Genomic DNA, 18,307 nt, shown 5'->3' with positions numbered 1-18,307 from the left:
CGGAATAAGAAAAGTGATAGGCAGAGAAATCAAGGGCAAGAATCAAACAGGGCCTCAGTGAAAAATAGTGGGAACGGAACAAGTAATGTTAAAAAGACAAGCCTTAAGGCTTTGTGCCTTAAAGCAAGGACCATTCAAAATAAAGTGGATGAATTAACCGCGCAAATAGATACAAACAGATATGATATAGTCGGGATTACAGAGACAAGGCTGCAGGGTGACCAGGGATGGGAACTGAACATCCGGGATATTCAGTATTTATGAAGGACAGACAAAAAGGAAAGGGCGATGGAATTGCTTTGCTGGTTAAAGAGGAAATTAACGCAACAGTGAGGAAAGATATTAGCTCCGACGATGTGGAATCTGTATCGGTAGAGCTGAGAAACACTAAGGGGCAAAAAATGTTAGTGGGGGTTGTATATACATCCCCAAACTCTGGTGGTGATGTTGGAAATAGCGTTATACAGATAATTAAAGGCGCATGCAATAAAGGAACATCTGTAATTATGGGTGACTTTAATCTGCATATAGATTGGGCAAATCAAATTAGTAACAATACCGTAGAGGAGGAATTCCTGGAGTGTGTACGGGATGGTTTTCTGGACCAATACATTGAGGAACCAACTAGAGAACAGGCCATTCTAGACTGGGTATTGTGTAATGAGAAAGGAATAATTGACAATCTGGTTGTGCGAGGCCCCTTGGGGATGAGCGACCATAATATGATAGAATTCTTCATCAAGGTGGAGAGTGACATAGGTGACTCTGAGAATAGGGTCCTGAATCTTAATAAAGGAAACTACAATGGGTATGAGGTGCAAGTTGGCTATGATAGATTGGGAAACGTTACTTAAAGGGATGACGGTGGGTAGGCAATGGCAAACGTTCAAAGAGCACATGGATGAACTGCAACAATTGTTTATTCCTGTCTGGTGCAAAAGTAAAATAGGAAATGTGGCCAAACCATGGCTTACAAGGGAAATTAGAGATAGTATTAGATCCAAGGGAGAGGCATACAAATTGGCCAGAAAAAACAACAGACCTGAGGATTGGGAGCACTTTATAATTCACCAAAGGAGGACCAAGGGATTGATTAAGAAGAGGAAAATAGAGTACAAGAGTAAGCTTGTGGGGAACATAAAAACTGATTGTAAACTGACTGAAGAGAAAAAGATTGGTGAAGACAAATGTAGGTCCCTTACAGTCAGAAACAGGGGAACAAAGAAATGGCTGACCAACTAAATACATACTTTGGTTCTGTCTTCACAAAAGAGGACACAAATAACATACCAGAACTGTTGGGGAACACAGTGTTTAGTGAGAGGGAGGAATTGAAAGAAATCAGTATTAGTAGGGAAATGGTGCTGGAGAAATTGATGGAATTGAAGGCCAATAAATCACCAGGGCCTGATAATCTACATCCCAGAGTACTTAAGGAAGTGACCCTAGAAATAGTGGATGCATTGGTGGTCATCTTCAGAGTTTCTATAGACACTGGAATAGTTCCTACAGATTGGAGGGTTGCTAATGTAACCGCACTATGTAAAAAGGGAGGTAGAGAGAAAACAGGGAATTATACACCAGTCAGCCTGATGTTGGTAGTGGGGAAAATTCTAGAGTCCATTATAAAAGATTTAATAGCTGAGCACTTGGAAACCAGTGGCAGAATTGGACAGTGTCAGCATGGATTTACAAAAGGGAAATCATGCATGACAAATCTACTGGAATTTTTTGGGGATGTAACTAGTAGAGTTGATGAGGGGGAGCCAATGGTTGTGGTTTATTTGGACTTTCAGAAGGCTTCGATAAAGTCCCACATAAGAGAATAGCGTCTAAAATTAAGGTGCATGGGATTGGGGGTAGTGTATTGAGATGGATAGAAAACTGATTGGCAGACAGGAAACAAAGAGTAGGAATAAATGGGTCTCTTTCTGAATGGCAGGCAGTGACTAGTGGGGTACAGCAGGGATTGGTGCTGGGACCCCAGCTATTCACAATATATATTAATGATTAGATGAGGGAACTAAATGTAATATCTCCAAATTTGCAGATGACACAAAGCTGGGTGGGAGGATGAGCTGTGAGGAGGATGCAGAGATGCTTCAGTGTGATTTGGACAAGCTGAGTAAGTGGGCCAATGTATGGCAGATGCAGTATAATGTGGATAAGTGTGAGGTTATCCACATTGGTAGCAAAAGCAGGAAGGCAGATTATTATCTGAATGGCTATAAATTGAGAGAGGGGAATGTGCAATGAGACTTGGACACCAGTTGCTGAAGGTAAGCATGCAGGTGTGGCAGGCGGTAAAGAAGGCAAATGATTTGTTGGCCTTCATAGCGAGAGGATTCGAGTACAGGAGCAGGGATGTCTTGCTGCAATTATACAGAGCCTTAGTGAGACCACACTTGGAATGTTGTGTGCGGTTTTGTTCTCCTTATCTGAGGAAGGATGTTCTTGCTATAGAGGGAGTGCAGTGAAGGTTTACCAGACTGATTCCTGGGATGGCAGGACTGACATATGTGGAGAGATTGAGTCGGTTAGGATTATATTTGCTGGAGTTCAGAAGAATGAGGGGCAATCTCATAGAAACCTATAAAATTCTAACAGGACTAGACAGGGAGATGCAGGAAGGATGTTCCCAATGGTGGGGGAGTCCAGCACCAGGGGTCATAGTCTGAGGATATGGGGTAGACCATTTAGGACTGAGATAAGGAGAAATTTCTTCACCTGGAGAGTGGTGAGCCTGTGGAATTCGCTACCACAGAAAGTAGTTGAGGCCAAAACATTGTATGTTTTCAAGAAGGAGTTAGATGTAGCCCTTGGGCTGAAAGGGATCAAAGGATATGGGGGGAAAGCAGGAGCAGGCTATTGAGTTGGATGATCAGCCATGATCATAATGAATGGCGGAGCAGTATTGAAGGGCCAAATAGCCTACTCCTGCTCCTAGTTTCTATGTTTCTAGCAGAGATGCTCACCTGACTGAGGAGACAGTGAATCTCTGAGCCATTCCTCCAAATTTCCTTGCTTACATGCATGCAGATTTGGTGCAATGGTAACCAAAGTTGAGTTCATCCCAGATAGTAATAGAGAAGGATGGATGTTGCTGTGGATGTCAGCCACCTGAATGCCCTGGAATTATCCAGCTTAATGTCATCCAGGGAATAAATTCTACACTCAGTTATGTGTATCAAGGAGGCTCAGGAGAATGAAGCGGACCTGCCTGATCTTGCACATGCTTGGTTTGAGCTGTTCATTAGCACGTGGCTCTGAAATTTCTACTTTACAGATTGAACTTTCCCTTGGAAATTCTCTACATGTCATTCCATTCTGGAAGGATGGATTTCCTTTGTTCATTGCTGTTGCATACTCTTTGCTCTACATGCCCAGGCTGAACATTCTGCCAACTACATGGTTGGTCACCTCCAATGGAAACCATGCTATTCAAGAGTCTACAAAGGAATAGGTTAAGCAAGTGGGCAAAAATTTGGCAGATGGAGTATAATGTGGGAAATTCGAACTTGACCACTTTGGCAGGAAGACTAGAAAAGCAATATATTATTTGAATAGAGAGAGACTGCAGGAGAGAGGGATCTGGCCTGATACATGGATCACAAAAAGTTAGGATGTAGGTGCAGCAAATGATTAGGAAGGCAACTGGAATGCTGATGTTTATTGCAAGGGGAATGGAAAATAAAAGTAGCGAAGTGTTGCTACAGCTGTGCAGGGCCTTAGTTAGACCGCATTGGAGTACTGTGTACAGTTTTGGTCTCTTACATAAGAAAGGATATAATTGCATTAGCAGCAGATCAGAAGAGGTTCACTTGTCTGATTCCTGGTGTGAAGGGGTTACCTTATGAGGAAAGGCTGAGCAGGTTGGGCCTATACCCATTGGAGTTTAGAAGAATGGGAGGTGATTTTATTGAAACATATAAGATCCTGAGGGGTCTTGACAGGGTGGTTGCTTAGGGGATGTTTCCCCTTGTGGGGGAGGGTGGAACTAGGGGATACCATTTAAAAATTAGGGATGTCCCATTTAAGACTGAGATAGGTAGAATTTATCTTTTCTCTCAGAGGGTAGTTAGTTGTGGAATTCTCTTCCCCAGAGTAGTGGAGGGTGGTTCATTATATGTACTCAACACTGAGTTAGATCGATTTTTGATCAACAAGGGAGTCAAGGGTTATGAGGGATGGATGGTACAGTGGAGTTGAGGCCACAATCAGGTCAGATATGATCTATTGAATGGCAGGGAAGGCTTGAGGGACCGAGTGGCCTACTCCTGCTCCTAATTCTTGTGTTCAATGCAGTTTTATTGGCACAGAATTATGACCATAATTATCTTGAATCAACTACACTCCAGTCAAGTAGAAACTTGTTTAAGTATCTTCTAATTGCTTGCTTTCTATTCTGGACCAACCTCTCGACTTTATCAATTTCAGACAAATAGCATTTGTCTTGAGAAGCTAAGCTACTTGAGAAAAAGCTTTCCAATTGTGCACAAACATAAATTTTTCTTTGCAGTTGGCTACAGATCCTTCAAACCTTCATTTGAAGTTATTAATCTAATCTAAAACGAACATGAGTAGGCCTTCCTCACAAGTCCATTCCATCATTCAAATAGATTATGGTTGATTAAGACCTTAAATTAATCTACCCGTTTTGATCTTTTAACACTTAATACCCTTGTCTAACAAAATCTAACAATCTCAGTTTTTCAATTTCCAATTGGCTTAACTTCAACAGCTTTTCTGGCAAAGTGAGTTCCAGATTTCCCTTACCCTTTGTATGAAGACATGCCTCGTGGCATCACCTTAAATAGTCTAACTCTAACTTAAAGTTTGTGTCCCCTCGTTCTGGCCTCTCCCACCAGAGGAAACAGTTCCTTTTTAAGTTCATCTTAAACACCTCAATTAGATCATCCCAAAAACAGAAAATGGACCACTACACATTTGTTGACTTGACCAAAGCATTTGGCACAGTCATCTGAGGGCCTTTGGCAGGTAACGGTGAAAATTGGCTGCCTTGAGAAATTAATCATAATGGTTTGACAGTTCCATGATGGCATGCTCATGCATGTCTGGCCCATTCCCAATAACTAATGGAGTTAAAGAGAGCTGCATGCCAGCACCGATTCTCCTAAGAATGTTTTTCTCTGCCAGGCTCTCCAATGCCTTCCATGATGGTGATCCTCGCATCAAAATCAGATATTGCATGGATGGGAGTTGTCCAATCCAGATAACTCCACCAAAGACCTAGGTCTCCAAAGTCATACTTCACAATTTCCTGTTTGCTGATGACTGTGCACTCACTGCCGGTTCAGAGCTGGACACGCAATGTAGCGTGGACTTGTTCTCCAAAGCATTTGACAACTTTGGCCTTATGATCAGCATGAAGAAAACTGAAGAAATGTACCATCCTGCTCCAGGAAAGCCTTATATCGACCCCAAGGTTTTAGTCCATGATCACTGTCAGCAGTGGATATGTTCACTTACCTCGGCAGCACATGCTCTCAAGCTATCCAGCTTGATGACAAGACACATGCAATAATTGTGAAAGCAAGTGTAGCCTTCAGCATACTTTGAACCATCTGGAAATGAAGAGGAATAATCTGCCTACCCAACTGAAAGTCTATAGAGCAATAGTCGTGCCCACTCTACTCTCTGCATGCAAGATTTGGACTCTGTACCAGTGTCATGCCCTGAACCTCAACCACTTTCACTTGAGTTGCCTTTGGAATCTTCTGACGATTAGATGGCAGGATGAAATACCACACACTGAGATGTTCACCCAAGCTGGCATGCTAAGCATCCACACCATATTGAGACAGTCACAACTGAGTTGAGCTAGTCATGTAGCCAGAATGCCTGACATCGACTTACCAAAGCGAACCGTCTATGGACTTCTTGATTCTGAGGTGCATTATCATGGTGGTCAAAGAAAGCACTACAAGGACACTCAGAAAGCGTTGCTTAAGTGTTTTGATATTGACTTTGAATCCCAGGAGAAGCTCATCCAGGATTGCGGCACCTGGCATAACCAAATAAAAAATGATGAGGCCTTCTTCAAAAGCAAGCGTGCATCAGAGGCAGTGAGGAAAGGGCAAGCAAAAGAAATCCCAGGCCAGCACCTCATCCAAAACTCAATCGTCTGCATTATCCTGTCCTATTAGTATCAGAACTTTCTGGGTGCAGATCAGCCTTAGCAATCAAATAGAATCCTACCAGATGATGAACATGGTCATCTTCAACTTGAAGAACAAACAAGAGATTATCCCTTAATCTTCTATACTCAAACAATATTCAAGATTAGTCTATGAAATCTGTTTCCTTAATTTAACCCTTTAAGCCACAGTTGTTCTGATGAATCTATGCTGCAACTCGTCCGATGACCGGCAATGAACTAGAAACCCTTATTCATGATGTTGCCTCCCTTTTAACCAGTTCCTGAGATCATAAGGAACAATGACCCATCAATAAAAATAATCAAAGAATACAGAAGCCAAACATCTAGAGTAAGAGAGGAAGAGAAGACCCCAAAAAATGTAACATGCACCTTGACGCTTAAGTTTTTGAGTGAATTTGGGTATTCAACTAATTACCAACAATTTTATACTTCCATCCGATGTACAGAACTAGGCCGCTTTACTGAGGCAAGCCATATTGGTGAAGTGTTAGCCTTGAGAAAAGAGGCATTGGGCATCATAGAATGAATTGTTCATTTATACTTATAACAGCTGTTGGCACATAGAGAAGCTATTGTTTGTATGCATAGTGATGTCAGCTGTTCCAAATATCAATGGGAGTTCTGAATAAATTGAGGAGCAATGGGCTCAGTATCCCCAGGGAGGGAGGTTGCCGTCCCAAAGGAGCAATGAATATCAGGGAGGAAGCACCATTTTTAAAAATTAATTATCAGGCCATAAATTCTTGCTCAATTTTTAACTCTGGTATTGTACTAAGTTCAGGAACAATAACAACAACTTGCATTTAATAGAGAACATTCAGAGCAATTAACCTAGAAATATTTTGAACATTTTAGCTTATTAATATATTTGTGTCGGTCCTGTTATTTAGTTCCGTATAACATCAAACCCTGGATTGGATTGCTCTGATGTCCAGGAATTAAATAAACAATCACATTTCTTGCAAGTTTGGTTGCACATATATGAGGGTTTGGGGGGAAATCTAATAAAACCTCTCATCTAGTTAGCCTTCTGCTGCACATGACAGTGCATTCTGTGAGATTGTTGTTGAGTAGCTCATTCTGTGGGAGGGTATTTGTGTAACTGGCGGTCATACCCTTTTACTGGGAGGATATTTGTGTAACTGGCAGTCAAACCCTCACACTGGGAGGTTATTTGTGTAACTGGCAGTCTTAGCCCCTCACTGGAGTGGTATTTATGTAACTTCCAGTCTTACCACCACATTGGGAGGGTATTTATGTAACTGCCAGTCTTACCCCCTCCCTGGGAGGGTAGTTATGTAACTGCCAGTCTTACCCCCTCACTGGGAGTGTATTTATGTAACTGTCAGTCTTATCCCCTCACAGGGAGGATATTTATGTAACTGCCAGTCTTACTCCCTCACAGGGAGGATATTTATGTAACTGCCAGTCTTACCCCCTCACTGGAAGGGTATTTATGCACATGCCAGTCTTACCCCCTCACTGGGAGGATATTTATGTAACTGCCAGTCTTACCCCCTCACTGGGAGGATATTTATGTAACTGCCAGTCTTACCCCCTCACTGGGAGGGTTTTTATGTAACTGCCAGTCTTACCCCTATCTGAGAAGGTATTTGTAAGGCAGTCATGTCCCCTCACCGCAGAGCAGAGGCCAGGCGGGATATCTGAAGGATGTGATTGCAGACACTCGGCAGTGTGAGCATGCCCGAATCTGCCCGGCTGATGTGACAAGTGAATCACGGGGCTGGGCTTTCCCTCCACCGAGATTCACTTCTTCCAGGAAAATTCTTTTGAATTCCGGTCACGCACGGCTATCCAGTGGACTCGCTGTCTCTCAACTTTGACAAAGTTACCAATCGGCCCGGGAACTGCTGAAAGATTCCGGTGTCTGGACAAGGAGGAGTTTCCTTTTGTCACATCTGTCGATGCAACTGCAGCTGCTGGCAGTTTGAAGAGATTGAACAGCACAAAAGGATTTCGTGTCGCGGGGGGAAGCACCGGACGAGTGTTTCTCTTTCTGGATTGAAAGAAGGAGTACAGAGAGAATGCGGCTTGGCCGTTTCCTGCCCTGGTTCTGGGTGTTCAGGGTGTTGGTATTGAAGGGTCCGGCTTCAGCCGCGGGCGCCTGGAGAAGGGAAACCTTCAGCCAACATGTCGTGCTGGATGAGAATGGCAAATACCATTTAAGGTGGAAACATGATAACACGACCATCACCTTCGAGGTGGAAGTTGAGACCAGGGGCTATGTTGGACTTGGACTTTCCCCAACGGGATCCATGGCTCAGTCAGACATGGTCATTGGAGGAGTTGCAAATGGGCGCCCTTATCTCAAGGTAAGAAGCGTCCAAGTAACCATCCATTCCCCAGGTATTGATGTGGATACACTTCAACGACTGAATCTAGAGATTAACTCTAAATAACCAATAATATGCCTGACACAAATCCGAACTGTTTTTGGCTTTCATCTATTGGATTTGTACCAAGTCCCATTTTGCTTCTCTCTGTTAAATGTGTAGAGTGAAAAATCGACATGGAATTGAATCGTTGATAAACAAGAAAAAATCTCAAATAAATCTGAGGGATCAGATTATCCTTTTGAATTGCAGTTCACCCCTAATCAAAATAGCAAATAACCTGGATGTACAGCTTCTTATTCAGCCCTCTCTCCCGAGAGTTTCACATCTGTAAGAAACTAAACCCAATGATACTGCAAAATTATGTTTTTTGTTTCCGAGTTATGAGAAACGTTTCAGCTATTAATTATTTATTCACAGGTTATGATCAGAGGTTTAAGAGTTTGAGAACAGAAGGGATCCAGGCAATTAACTTTACCTCCAAAGTTTCTAGGTTTAAGGAGAAAAAAATAAAAATCAGGCAACAAATGTATTTTGGATGACTTTTTACATTAAAAGGCACCTTAAAGTTTGGTAAATTCTATTCAGTAGGTTAGTATAAGCAACTTCAAATATATTTCTTAATTACTGATTATGTCCACAGTTTAAAAAGCCTTTACAAAAGTGGCGTAGTTTTGTATCAACATATTGGTACTGGACATATCTGAAAAATAAATTAGCCTGAACTGAATAAACATTGGCAACGAAAGGAGGAGGGGTTAGTATGCATGTCTGTGTGCTGGTGACATAAAAGGTCCTTTACATTTATATAATGTTACCTAATCTGAGTGTCACCAAGTTGGATAGCAGTGACGCTATTGTAGATAAAGATGCACATATATAATTCCATTTTGGAAGGCTGTTATTTATGAACTGCTACTTATGGCTGGTGCTCAGATTGAGTGAAACCTGGTTTATACATCTGTCTGATTTACATGTTCCCAGGAAAGAGAATTCTTTCGGTTGGCAATCTTGGTGGCCAAGAAATTGGTCTTGATGACTTGGCAGAAATTTATTTGCTACATTGCTATGATCTGTTCTGGAAAATATGAATACAAAGCAAGTCAATCTTCTACAGCGTTGCACAGACACATGAAGAGGAATTGCAGTATTCAGGGCAGGCAGAGTTAAGGGGTGTGGGGTAACTGGGAGCATAGAGAATGGGAGGGGAGAGGAGGACACATCTGTCACTGACAGTTGCCCTGTTCAGCAGGAAAAAGGAGGTGATGAACTTTGGACTGAGGATTACTTCTCAATGAGAGGGGTTAGTCACAATAATTGGGGGTGTGGGGGGGGTGGTTGGCAGCGGGACAATTTTCCCAGGCAAGGGGCAGCGGACAGGTTTGGGGCCATGCAGCGTGTTCAATCCCTAAAAGTGTTATTAGGACAGGATTCCAACAGCATGCTGCCCACTTTAGGCTTTCCCCAGGTTCGAGACCAGCAGGGAATTGAATGGAATCTGTCAGGAAACCAATTAAGACAATTAAAAAGTCAATTAAGTCCTTTTTTAAACTGTGTTCTTACCTTCACTGCCAGTAAATGGGTTCCCCGCTGTTTCAACATCTTGCCAGGTCAGAGGAGGTGAGTGCACAGTGGGAAGTTATTATTGACTGAAACTGACCTGGTAGCAACAGAACATTATATAGGCTTGAAATAGCCAGGCCTGTGCTTGGACACAGTGAACGATTTGTCCTGAAATAAGCAGTTCTTTCATCCTGAATTCACTGATTTCTTTGGAAACAGCAACTTTGTCCAGTAACTTTCAAGTGACTTGGAGTCCATTGAGCTGAATCTCAACTTCCTGTCTTTTGAGGCTTCCCTGTAACAGGGAGTTATTGATGCTGCAGGAGCTTGGAGCTCTGAGGAGGAGCAGCAGCAGCTTGACACAACCAGCAGCCACAGCAACAGGGGAAGCAACTCCAGCAGCAGCATCTGCTGCCTCCTCAACAGCAACATGAAGATCCATGGGACAGAAGGGAAAAACACAGCTGCACCTCGAAGGAGGCAATACCTTCAGCACAGGGTCTATAGGTGAAGACATGTCTGAGCAATGGTGCCTCAGAAGGCTTAGGCTCTAGTAGTTGCAGACATCTGCAGCCTTCTCAAAGCAGACCACCGCACAAGAGGAGCAGGTGGCCATGCTTTGTCCATGGCTGTCAAGCGAATGAGATTTCCCTCATGTCGCCTTTGGTGCTTTTGTCGATCACCTTAAATTGGTGTCCTGTGGTTTACGATCATTCTACCAATTGGAACTGTTCCTCCCCATCTACTCTGTCCAGATAGTGAAATCCTGAAGATGTCACCAGCAGATCCCTGGAATGAATCAGATGCAAATAAACTGAGGGCTCATTGAAACTGAGGAAACCTTGGCCAGGATTTTATAGTTGGCATGTGGGGGCGGTCCCGACATGCTGGCGTGTAAAATGATGCGCGATGACATTGGGCGTGCATCCGGACATCATCACACTGTCTCTCAATGTTTCATTCGTTGGGCATGCACTGGAGTTGGTTGCATGCCTGCCAATAATTGATAGGCTTATTAAGGGCATTAAGAATGAATTAATATCAAGTTAACACTGCCCGTCCAACCTAACGTTTGGTGGGCAGACAAAAAGGCCAAGCAGCCTTTACGTTTTTAGGAAACCTCATCCATGAGCGGGATGAGGTTTCCTAAAGCTTTTATGAAATAAATAAAAAGTTTTCCTGAAAAATAAAAACATGTCCCATTTCATGTGACACAGTCACATGAGGGGACATGTTTCATTAAATTTTTGTTGATTTTTAAAATTATTTTCAAAAGCACTTCAATCTCCCTGAGGCAGCTCTGTGCCTCAGGGAGATTGAAGCACTCTTTCATGCGCATGCATGAAGGAGCACCAGCCCTGACTCTCCCTCCTCCTCCTGCCGGCACAGGTGGCGCTGAGCGCTACCACTCGCATTTTACGCTAGGTGGGCCTTAATTGGTGATTGAATGGTGATTGAATGCACTTATGTGGAAATCAAGGTGCCATTAGATCAGTCAGGAATCTTTTTTAATGGGAAGGGCTTCCACATCGTTAGTGCAAGAATATCATGCAAGTCTGCCCCAGTTATCCGGGAAGCTGCCATGACTCCTTCAACCTTTGGCAGCCTCAAGTACCACAGGTATTCTCATCAACAAACAGCCTCAGTGGTTGGCTTCTGGGAGACCAGGGTTATCCACTCAAGACCCGGTTGCTGACCCCAGTGTGAATCCTACCACAGAGACACAGGAGAGGTTTAACAGCAGCCATATCACCACTGGGCCTTTGCCTTGCTCAAGATGAAGCTATGATGCCTTGACAGATCTGGAGACACTCTTCATTATGTCCCAGCAAGTGTTTTAGGATTGTTGTGTTCTCCTCTGCCCTTCATAACATGGTGCTGCAGAGAGAGTTGGTGCAAGGGGAATTTGGAGAGTGCTTGGCATCCTTGGAGGAGGAGGAGCCTGATGTACTGTTGGTGCCTGCAGCCACACACCTGGCTCACAGAGAGGCCTGCTATGCCCTCACTCAGGCACACTGAACTTGAAAAGCACCCAGGTGAATCTCTTGTGCAACTAAGATGTTTTCCTCTTATGCTTTCTATTTCTTCCATGTTGTATTACCCCTGTAGCTTCAGTTGACTGGAGGCAGTCTGGTCGATTGCTGCTTTGACATGTCACATTCATGTAGCTGACATCCTCTGGGTTTTGGAACCAGTGGGGGCCTCTTGAGCTGTCCAGGAACAGGTTCAGTCACTGGAGCAGGAGGCAGCATGTACGACACTGTCATGGGGGAAAGGGCAAGGGCCAAGAACTTGGGGCACCTCGAGAAGAGCCCATACTGCTATCTGCCTTTCCCCATCCTCCCTCAGGGCCCATCCCTGCACTTCCCTGCAAACCAAGACCAGGAGATCACTTGTCTGCATGTAATCATGGCATTCAGCCATGAAAGAGATGCTTTGTTTGATCCTCTGTAAACTGGCAGACATCATGTGTGGCCATTGGTGTGGGCCAGCATGCACTCAGTGGCCTGCAGCATCTGACCCTCAATGAGGCTGGCCACTCTTTCAATGGAAGTGATCATCAGCACAAATGCCTGACGCTTCATGGCATTCATGCTAAATATGGACTGTGCCTTTCTCTTTCCAATGATGCTCACTGCCTCTGGATAGAAGCACACACATTTCCTGTTGCTGCACCACAAGTTCTCTTTTCATTGATGACTCCTGAGGTTCAGCTTTTGTGTGCAGCAGAGCTGAGCTTAAAATGTCCTGCACACTATGACTGGGACTTGCCACTGCTGTCTCCACTCTTTCTCATTGTGATGTGTTCCTCACTGTGTGCTATCCTTTCAGTCTGAGAATTTGACCACCAAGATGTGTGCATCTACAGTGGTGGAGGGTGAGCAGGAGTCAGATGATGTGCATCCTCAGAATGCTCTCCCTCCTCTGAGGACTCCATGGGCTCCTCTGTTTGGACCTGTGATGCACCTGTGGGAGGTGAAGCCCATGAATTAGTGCTGAAAATAGACAAAATAGGGTTCAACATTGGCATAATGTAGAATATGACACTTAGTACATTGGGTGACATCCGTTGAACATGAGTGACAGTTAAATGTCAGGTGCTTCAACTAATGCTATCACCAGGTCTCTGGGTTACCCCATCTCTCCATCACAAATGACCAGTAGCTATCCCTGTCGATCTAAAGGGCTTCCTCTCCCATGTACAGTCAGTGCACCCATGGCTTCTGCTGCACATCCCAGTCCCCTGCATCTCACTAGCATTAAGGGATCTCTTCTCCTGCAATACGAAATGGCAGAGAGTTACAAGAGTGAAAAGTGAACTGAGTGCTGAGGATGGAAGGTAATTTTTTGAGGAGGGTGACTATGAAGAGTGGGCAACAGAGGGCAAAAGGATGAAGGTGAGTATTGGTGTTATCTCTCAAGGTGGAGATTTGAGGAGGAGGCTGAGAGTAAGAAAAGTGTGTGACAGCAGGATATGGTCAGGGGGCTGCTGTGTGGGAGAATTCTAAGGAGGTGAGAGAGTGATGGATGCCAGGCAAGAGTTGTAGAAAACTCACCTTATTGGACCACACGAGGTTATTGAATCTTTTGCAACTCTAGATCCAGGTTCCAGGCACTGCACTTTCACTGCTTACCACCTTCGCTACGTGCGACCACACCTGCTCGGTCAGGCTGGATGGGCTTCTCCACTCATCCTCAGAGAAGAGGATTTCTGGCCCTCTCTGAACTCAATGTTACCTCCAGGGACAAGTCTGCGAACCAGTGGGAGCTGGGGGTGAGGGGGCAGCCTTCCCCCATTTTGCTTTCATTCCTACAGGAGTTTCCTCCTCCTCCTCATTGGTATGTTCAATGCTTTACTGCATTATTAAACAGAGATCCTTCATCGTTAAGGTGCATCATTCTGCCCACCCTTCTGATTAGTCAGGGAATCCGTGGCTCAGGCATAGACTGAATTAATCAAATGGGTTTCCAATCCACAAATGGTCCCTCACCATTCCAGAAAATTCCACATAATGAGACATTAATGCTTATCTGGTTGAGAAGAAAGACCAGGGAAATATTGAGCTTTGGGTGTAATGGGAATTTGTTGCTGAAATGTGGCTTATTGGTTTTCCTGGTCAACAAATTACACTGAGGGTTAGGGGTGCATGGGGCTGTTAGGGGGATGTGTTGGGTTGAAGCAGAAGCCATAATGGTGCCCTGTGGGTGATGAGAGAGGAGTCAAAGTTGAAGTACTGACTAGCAGCAGGGGAATTGTGTTCATTAGAGAGTGGGAAGTAGCTGGTAGCACAGTGTTTGTCAGTGAGGAGAGAGGAAGTCCTTTTAATTTATTCAAGTTGGCTAACAAATTGCAAAGCTGAAGTTTGACTTTGGTTTCTGGGGAATGTTCTGTATGGCCACTCCATGTCCACGGATGGTCCCTTGACGGTAATAGCAGCCCTCCCAGCAACAGAGCTGCCAGTGTTCAGTGACCAACCCCATCCCTGCCATCACCTAGCCTGCTTGCCTGGCCCTAGCTTCCCCAAAAAACCTTACCTTCCCTTTGAGGGTGTCTCGCCATTGAAGCATCCTCATCCTGGAACTGCAGCCTCAGCACTGGCCACCGCTAGCGATGGAGCTGTTGAGCTGCCAGCTCTCTGATTGGGATGGATCACCATCTTCAACTGGATAGTGGCCACTTAATTGACTACCGCCAGTAAAATGCTGCCCCAGGGCCCCGCTGCCCACTGGAGCAGGGTTGCTTCCAGCTTACAGTCCAAGTGACGGGACTTCAAGTTCACTGGAAAATTCAGCCCAGAGTTTGTAAAATATACATTTTTGTTATTTTCTAATTTTAAAAAATGAAGAATTGAACTGTGCTTAAAATGCAATTAATATAATGACCACCACCGCACAAGTAAACTATACTCCAGATCTTCCAATCTCCGGATGGTTGAAGATAAGATATACCCCAGAAGATGTGCTACGGAACCCGTCGGATGTCCCAATGCTAGGATTCTGTGGGAATTGCCCAAGGAGTCTGAACTTCTAATGGGCAATTCTCCTGCTCCCTGGGATCCTCTGAAAAAATCTGCAACTCTAAGTTAGAGTCAGAGACTTTGGACAGTGCTGACTTACTTACCTAGATAGTAAGCCAGGAAATCCATTTCCTGGGTAACTATACAACTTGTCCCCTAATCACTGATACTGCAAACCAGCCCACCATCTTTGCAATCCTCCCTGAACCCCAAATCGCCCCTGACCCAACCTGACTTGACTCCACAACCCAACAACACCCCCAGCCCACCTACCCGCTTGCACACCTCCCACCCTGTCACCCTACCCACCTGCCATCCTACCCAGCTGTCACCTTACCACCCTACCCACCTGCCACCCTACCCACCTGTCATCCTACCCAGCTGCCACGCACCCACCTGTCACCTTACCACCCTATCTATCAGCCACCCTACTCACCTGCCATCATACCCACATACCAACCTGCCACCCTGCCCAGCTACCACCCTCCTTACCTTCTCTCTGTAGCTTTTTAAAGAAGCTCTGGGACATTTAAACCCTTTACTTACATAATATGGCAGCTAGTGCTGTAAAAAGTTGGGGCATGGCTTCTGTGCAGGTTCCCTTTGCTGACGCCTCTGAGGTTTCCTGCACTGAATGAGTTCTGCAGGATCCACCACTGGGAGACTGTCCTGAAAAATTAGAGGAAGGTAAGTCTCTAAGTTTCGTCTGATCAGAGTCCGAAATATTGGTTCCGTCCCTGAACGGGAGATTTGGGTCAATCTGTCATTTGACTTCCAGCATCTTTGCAGCTTCAAACTTTTTGGTTCAAATCTCTACAGATTTCTAATCAACTTGGCCAGAACTTTAAGCTTCAAGGGAGAGTTTCTCAGGCTCTTGCCACAGATAATACCTGTCATGCTTTGTACACGGATTCCACTTGCTATGCACCTGAGCAAGGACACTTTTGACTATTTTCTATTGATTGGTCTCATTTGTTTTGGCTCAGTTATGACAATCAGCATGAAAACTTTGCTACTCAAAATTCAACAATCAGTGAAGATTTTATGAGACTTTCTGTCACAATAAAGCTGCATCTATCAGAAATGATATATTCGTCGAAACCTCCAGAACAGACTTTCAGTTGTGTTTATTACTGTGTTGGTTTTAGGTTGTATTTTCCATAACATCTTGCCCGAATCTAAACTATGGTGAAATGAGATTTTTTGGAATAGCCCTTGCTATGCACCTTAAGCTTTCTAATATTATTCCTTACACATGAATGTATAAGATTTGGATGTACGGTAATTAATCGAAGAAAGATACTTAATACATAGAATAAGAGCAGCAGTTACATTTTCAGTGAGGAATTAATACTGATGATATTTTGTAATTATGATAGAAATAATAGACTTAATTAAGCACCGACCCTAGTAGTCAAGTTGTTCCAAAGATGGTTATGAAATCGCCTGACATGTTTATTATCTGTTGAACAAGTTCCAGCTAAGGTGATTCATGCAGAAGAAAGTCCTGTTTACACAAACCATAGCCCCACTGATAGCCACACTCTAGTGGTTAAATGCTATTTGGGATGTAACACAGAGATTAATTATCATTTAGAATTGAAGGATGGGGCTATGTCCTTGGCCATGCATGCTAGGATTTATTAATAAAGTATTATGTCCTGAGAAAATTCTCCCAGAGGAAGTTGCAACAGCATTGCAAAATTTTATAGAGGGAATTAGGAAAAATAGTAGGTGTGAAAATCCAAATGGCATGCACTAAGGCACTGTGCACAACAATAACTTGCATTTATATTAGTTGGCCCATAATTTGCTTTCAGTGGTGAAGCGGCTGAGTTCTCTGTGGTGAGAATTTTACCTCTTGCAAAGTGAAATTGATTGTCACGTAGTTTAATTGGGATTCCCAGTGTTGAGCCACAGTGATGTCATCAAGCTTTCTTCGCAGCCAATCCCATTAAAGAATTTTCACAGATAACAAACCGGGAAATGAAAAGAACAATCAATGCCTTTTTAAAAAAAAAGATTAAAGAGCAAGATAAAGATTGGGACAGACATATGGACCTGAATTTTCAACTCAGCGGGTGGGCGCAATCAACGGGCTTGGGATTGGCCGGGAAATGGACTGTCGACTGCGATTGGCCTCCATCCGCAAGTTCATGCTGGCTGGCCAATTAATGGCCAGCCAGTGTGAAATGTGTGCTGAAAATATCAGAGCTGCCGGGGTGGGGGCTACATAAAATGTCAGGCAATTGCGCCATAATGGGCTTAACTGCCTGCTTAATTGTTGGCGGGCATGCTTCTGACTTTTGCACATGCCCGCTCACCGAAATATCGCATGAGTGCAGGATGATGATAGGACATTTGCCCAAGTTCATCTCGCATGATTTCATGCCTGATTGGATCAATTTTACGTTGATCAGGCGGTCGCGCATCTGACCCGGTTGGGCGTAAAGTTGTGCAAAATGACATCAGGTAAGCATCCTGACATCATGCCAAGCTCGTGTGATATTTCAGTTCGGCAGGCGCACGCAAAGGCTGGAAGTGCGTCCGCTGACCGAAATATCGCACAAGTGTGGGATGACGTCAGGATGCTTGCCCGATGTCATCTCACACGATTTCACGCCCAACCGTCTGATCAGCATAACATTCAGCCCCTTGGGACTAAAGTAGTAGCTAACATACCATGAACATAATTTAAAAGCTATTTTTTAATTATTTAAAAAAGACTAATTTTATAAAATTAATAACTAATCATGATGGAGAAATCTAACAACATTCCACTATTTTTTTCAGGGCCAGATTGATTGTTCAGCAGTATTTATTAGTCAGATTGCTGATTGAAAACCCAGCTACACCTCATCGAACAAACCTTAACCTATCATGGGGTTTCTAACCATGATTTGAGAGTGCAAAAGGGAAGTTTCTCACCAGATCAATTGATTTCACTGATTTCATTTTTCGAGGGGCGTGTGGGGGGTCAGTGGTGGGGGATGAGTGGCGGGGTGTCCATGGTGCAGCCTGTGGTGGAGCAGTGAATGACAGTTGCAACTTCAGGACTTCTGCATTAATATATATTTGCACTAAATCCTGATGCTGCAGTCAGATTCAGAAGGCTAATGACGGGGAAAGTCATCAGTTCAGTGTCGTACTTTGTTTTATAATGCTCCTGTAAAGTGCCTTGGGATGCTTTA

At 44.0% G+C, this 18,307-nt stretch overlaps 1 protein-coding gene across 1 annotated transcript in view; it reads left to right on the top strand.

Moving 5' to 3' along the window:
* The first annotated feature begins 7,925 nt into the window (after nucleotides 1–7,925).
* The window catches only part of moxd1 (monooxygenase, DBH-like 1), a 265,555-nt gene continuing 255,173 nt past the window's right edge, over nucleotides 7,926–18,307 (top strand). Inside the window, exon 1 of the mRNA XM_041187254.1 lies at nucleotides 7,926–8,514. Within this exon, the coding sequence (XP_041043188.1) occupies nucleotides 8,227–8,514 (288 nt within the window). The 5' untranslated portion in view covers nucleotides 7,926–8,226. The remainder of the gene's footprint in view (nucleotides 8,515–18,307) is intronic.

The sequence above is a fragment of the Carcharodon carcharias genome, chromosome 5 (genome assembly GCF_017639515.1).
Source record: "Carcharodon carcharias isolate sCarCar2 chromosome 5, sCarCar2.pri, whole genome shotgun sequence".
In the NCBI taxonomy this organism is placed as follows: Eukaryota; Metazoa; Chordata; class Chondrichthyes; order Lamniformes; family Lamnidae; genus Carcharodon; species Carcharodon carcharias.
The sequence above is the reverse complement of the archived record's forward strand: the minus strand, read 5'-3'. Positions and strand labels throughout refer to the sequence as shown.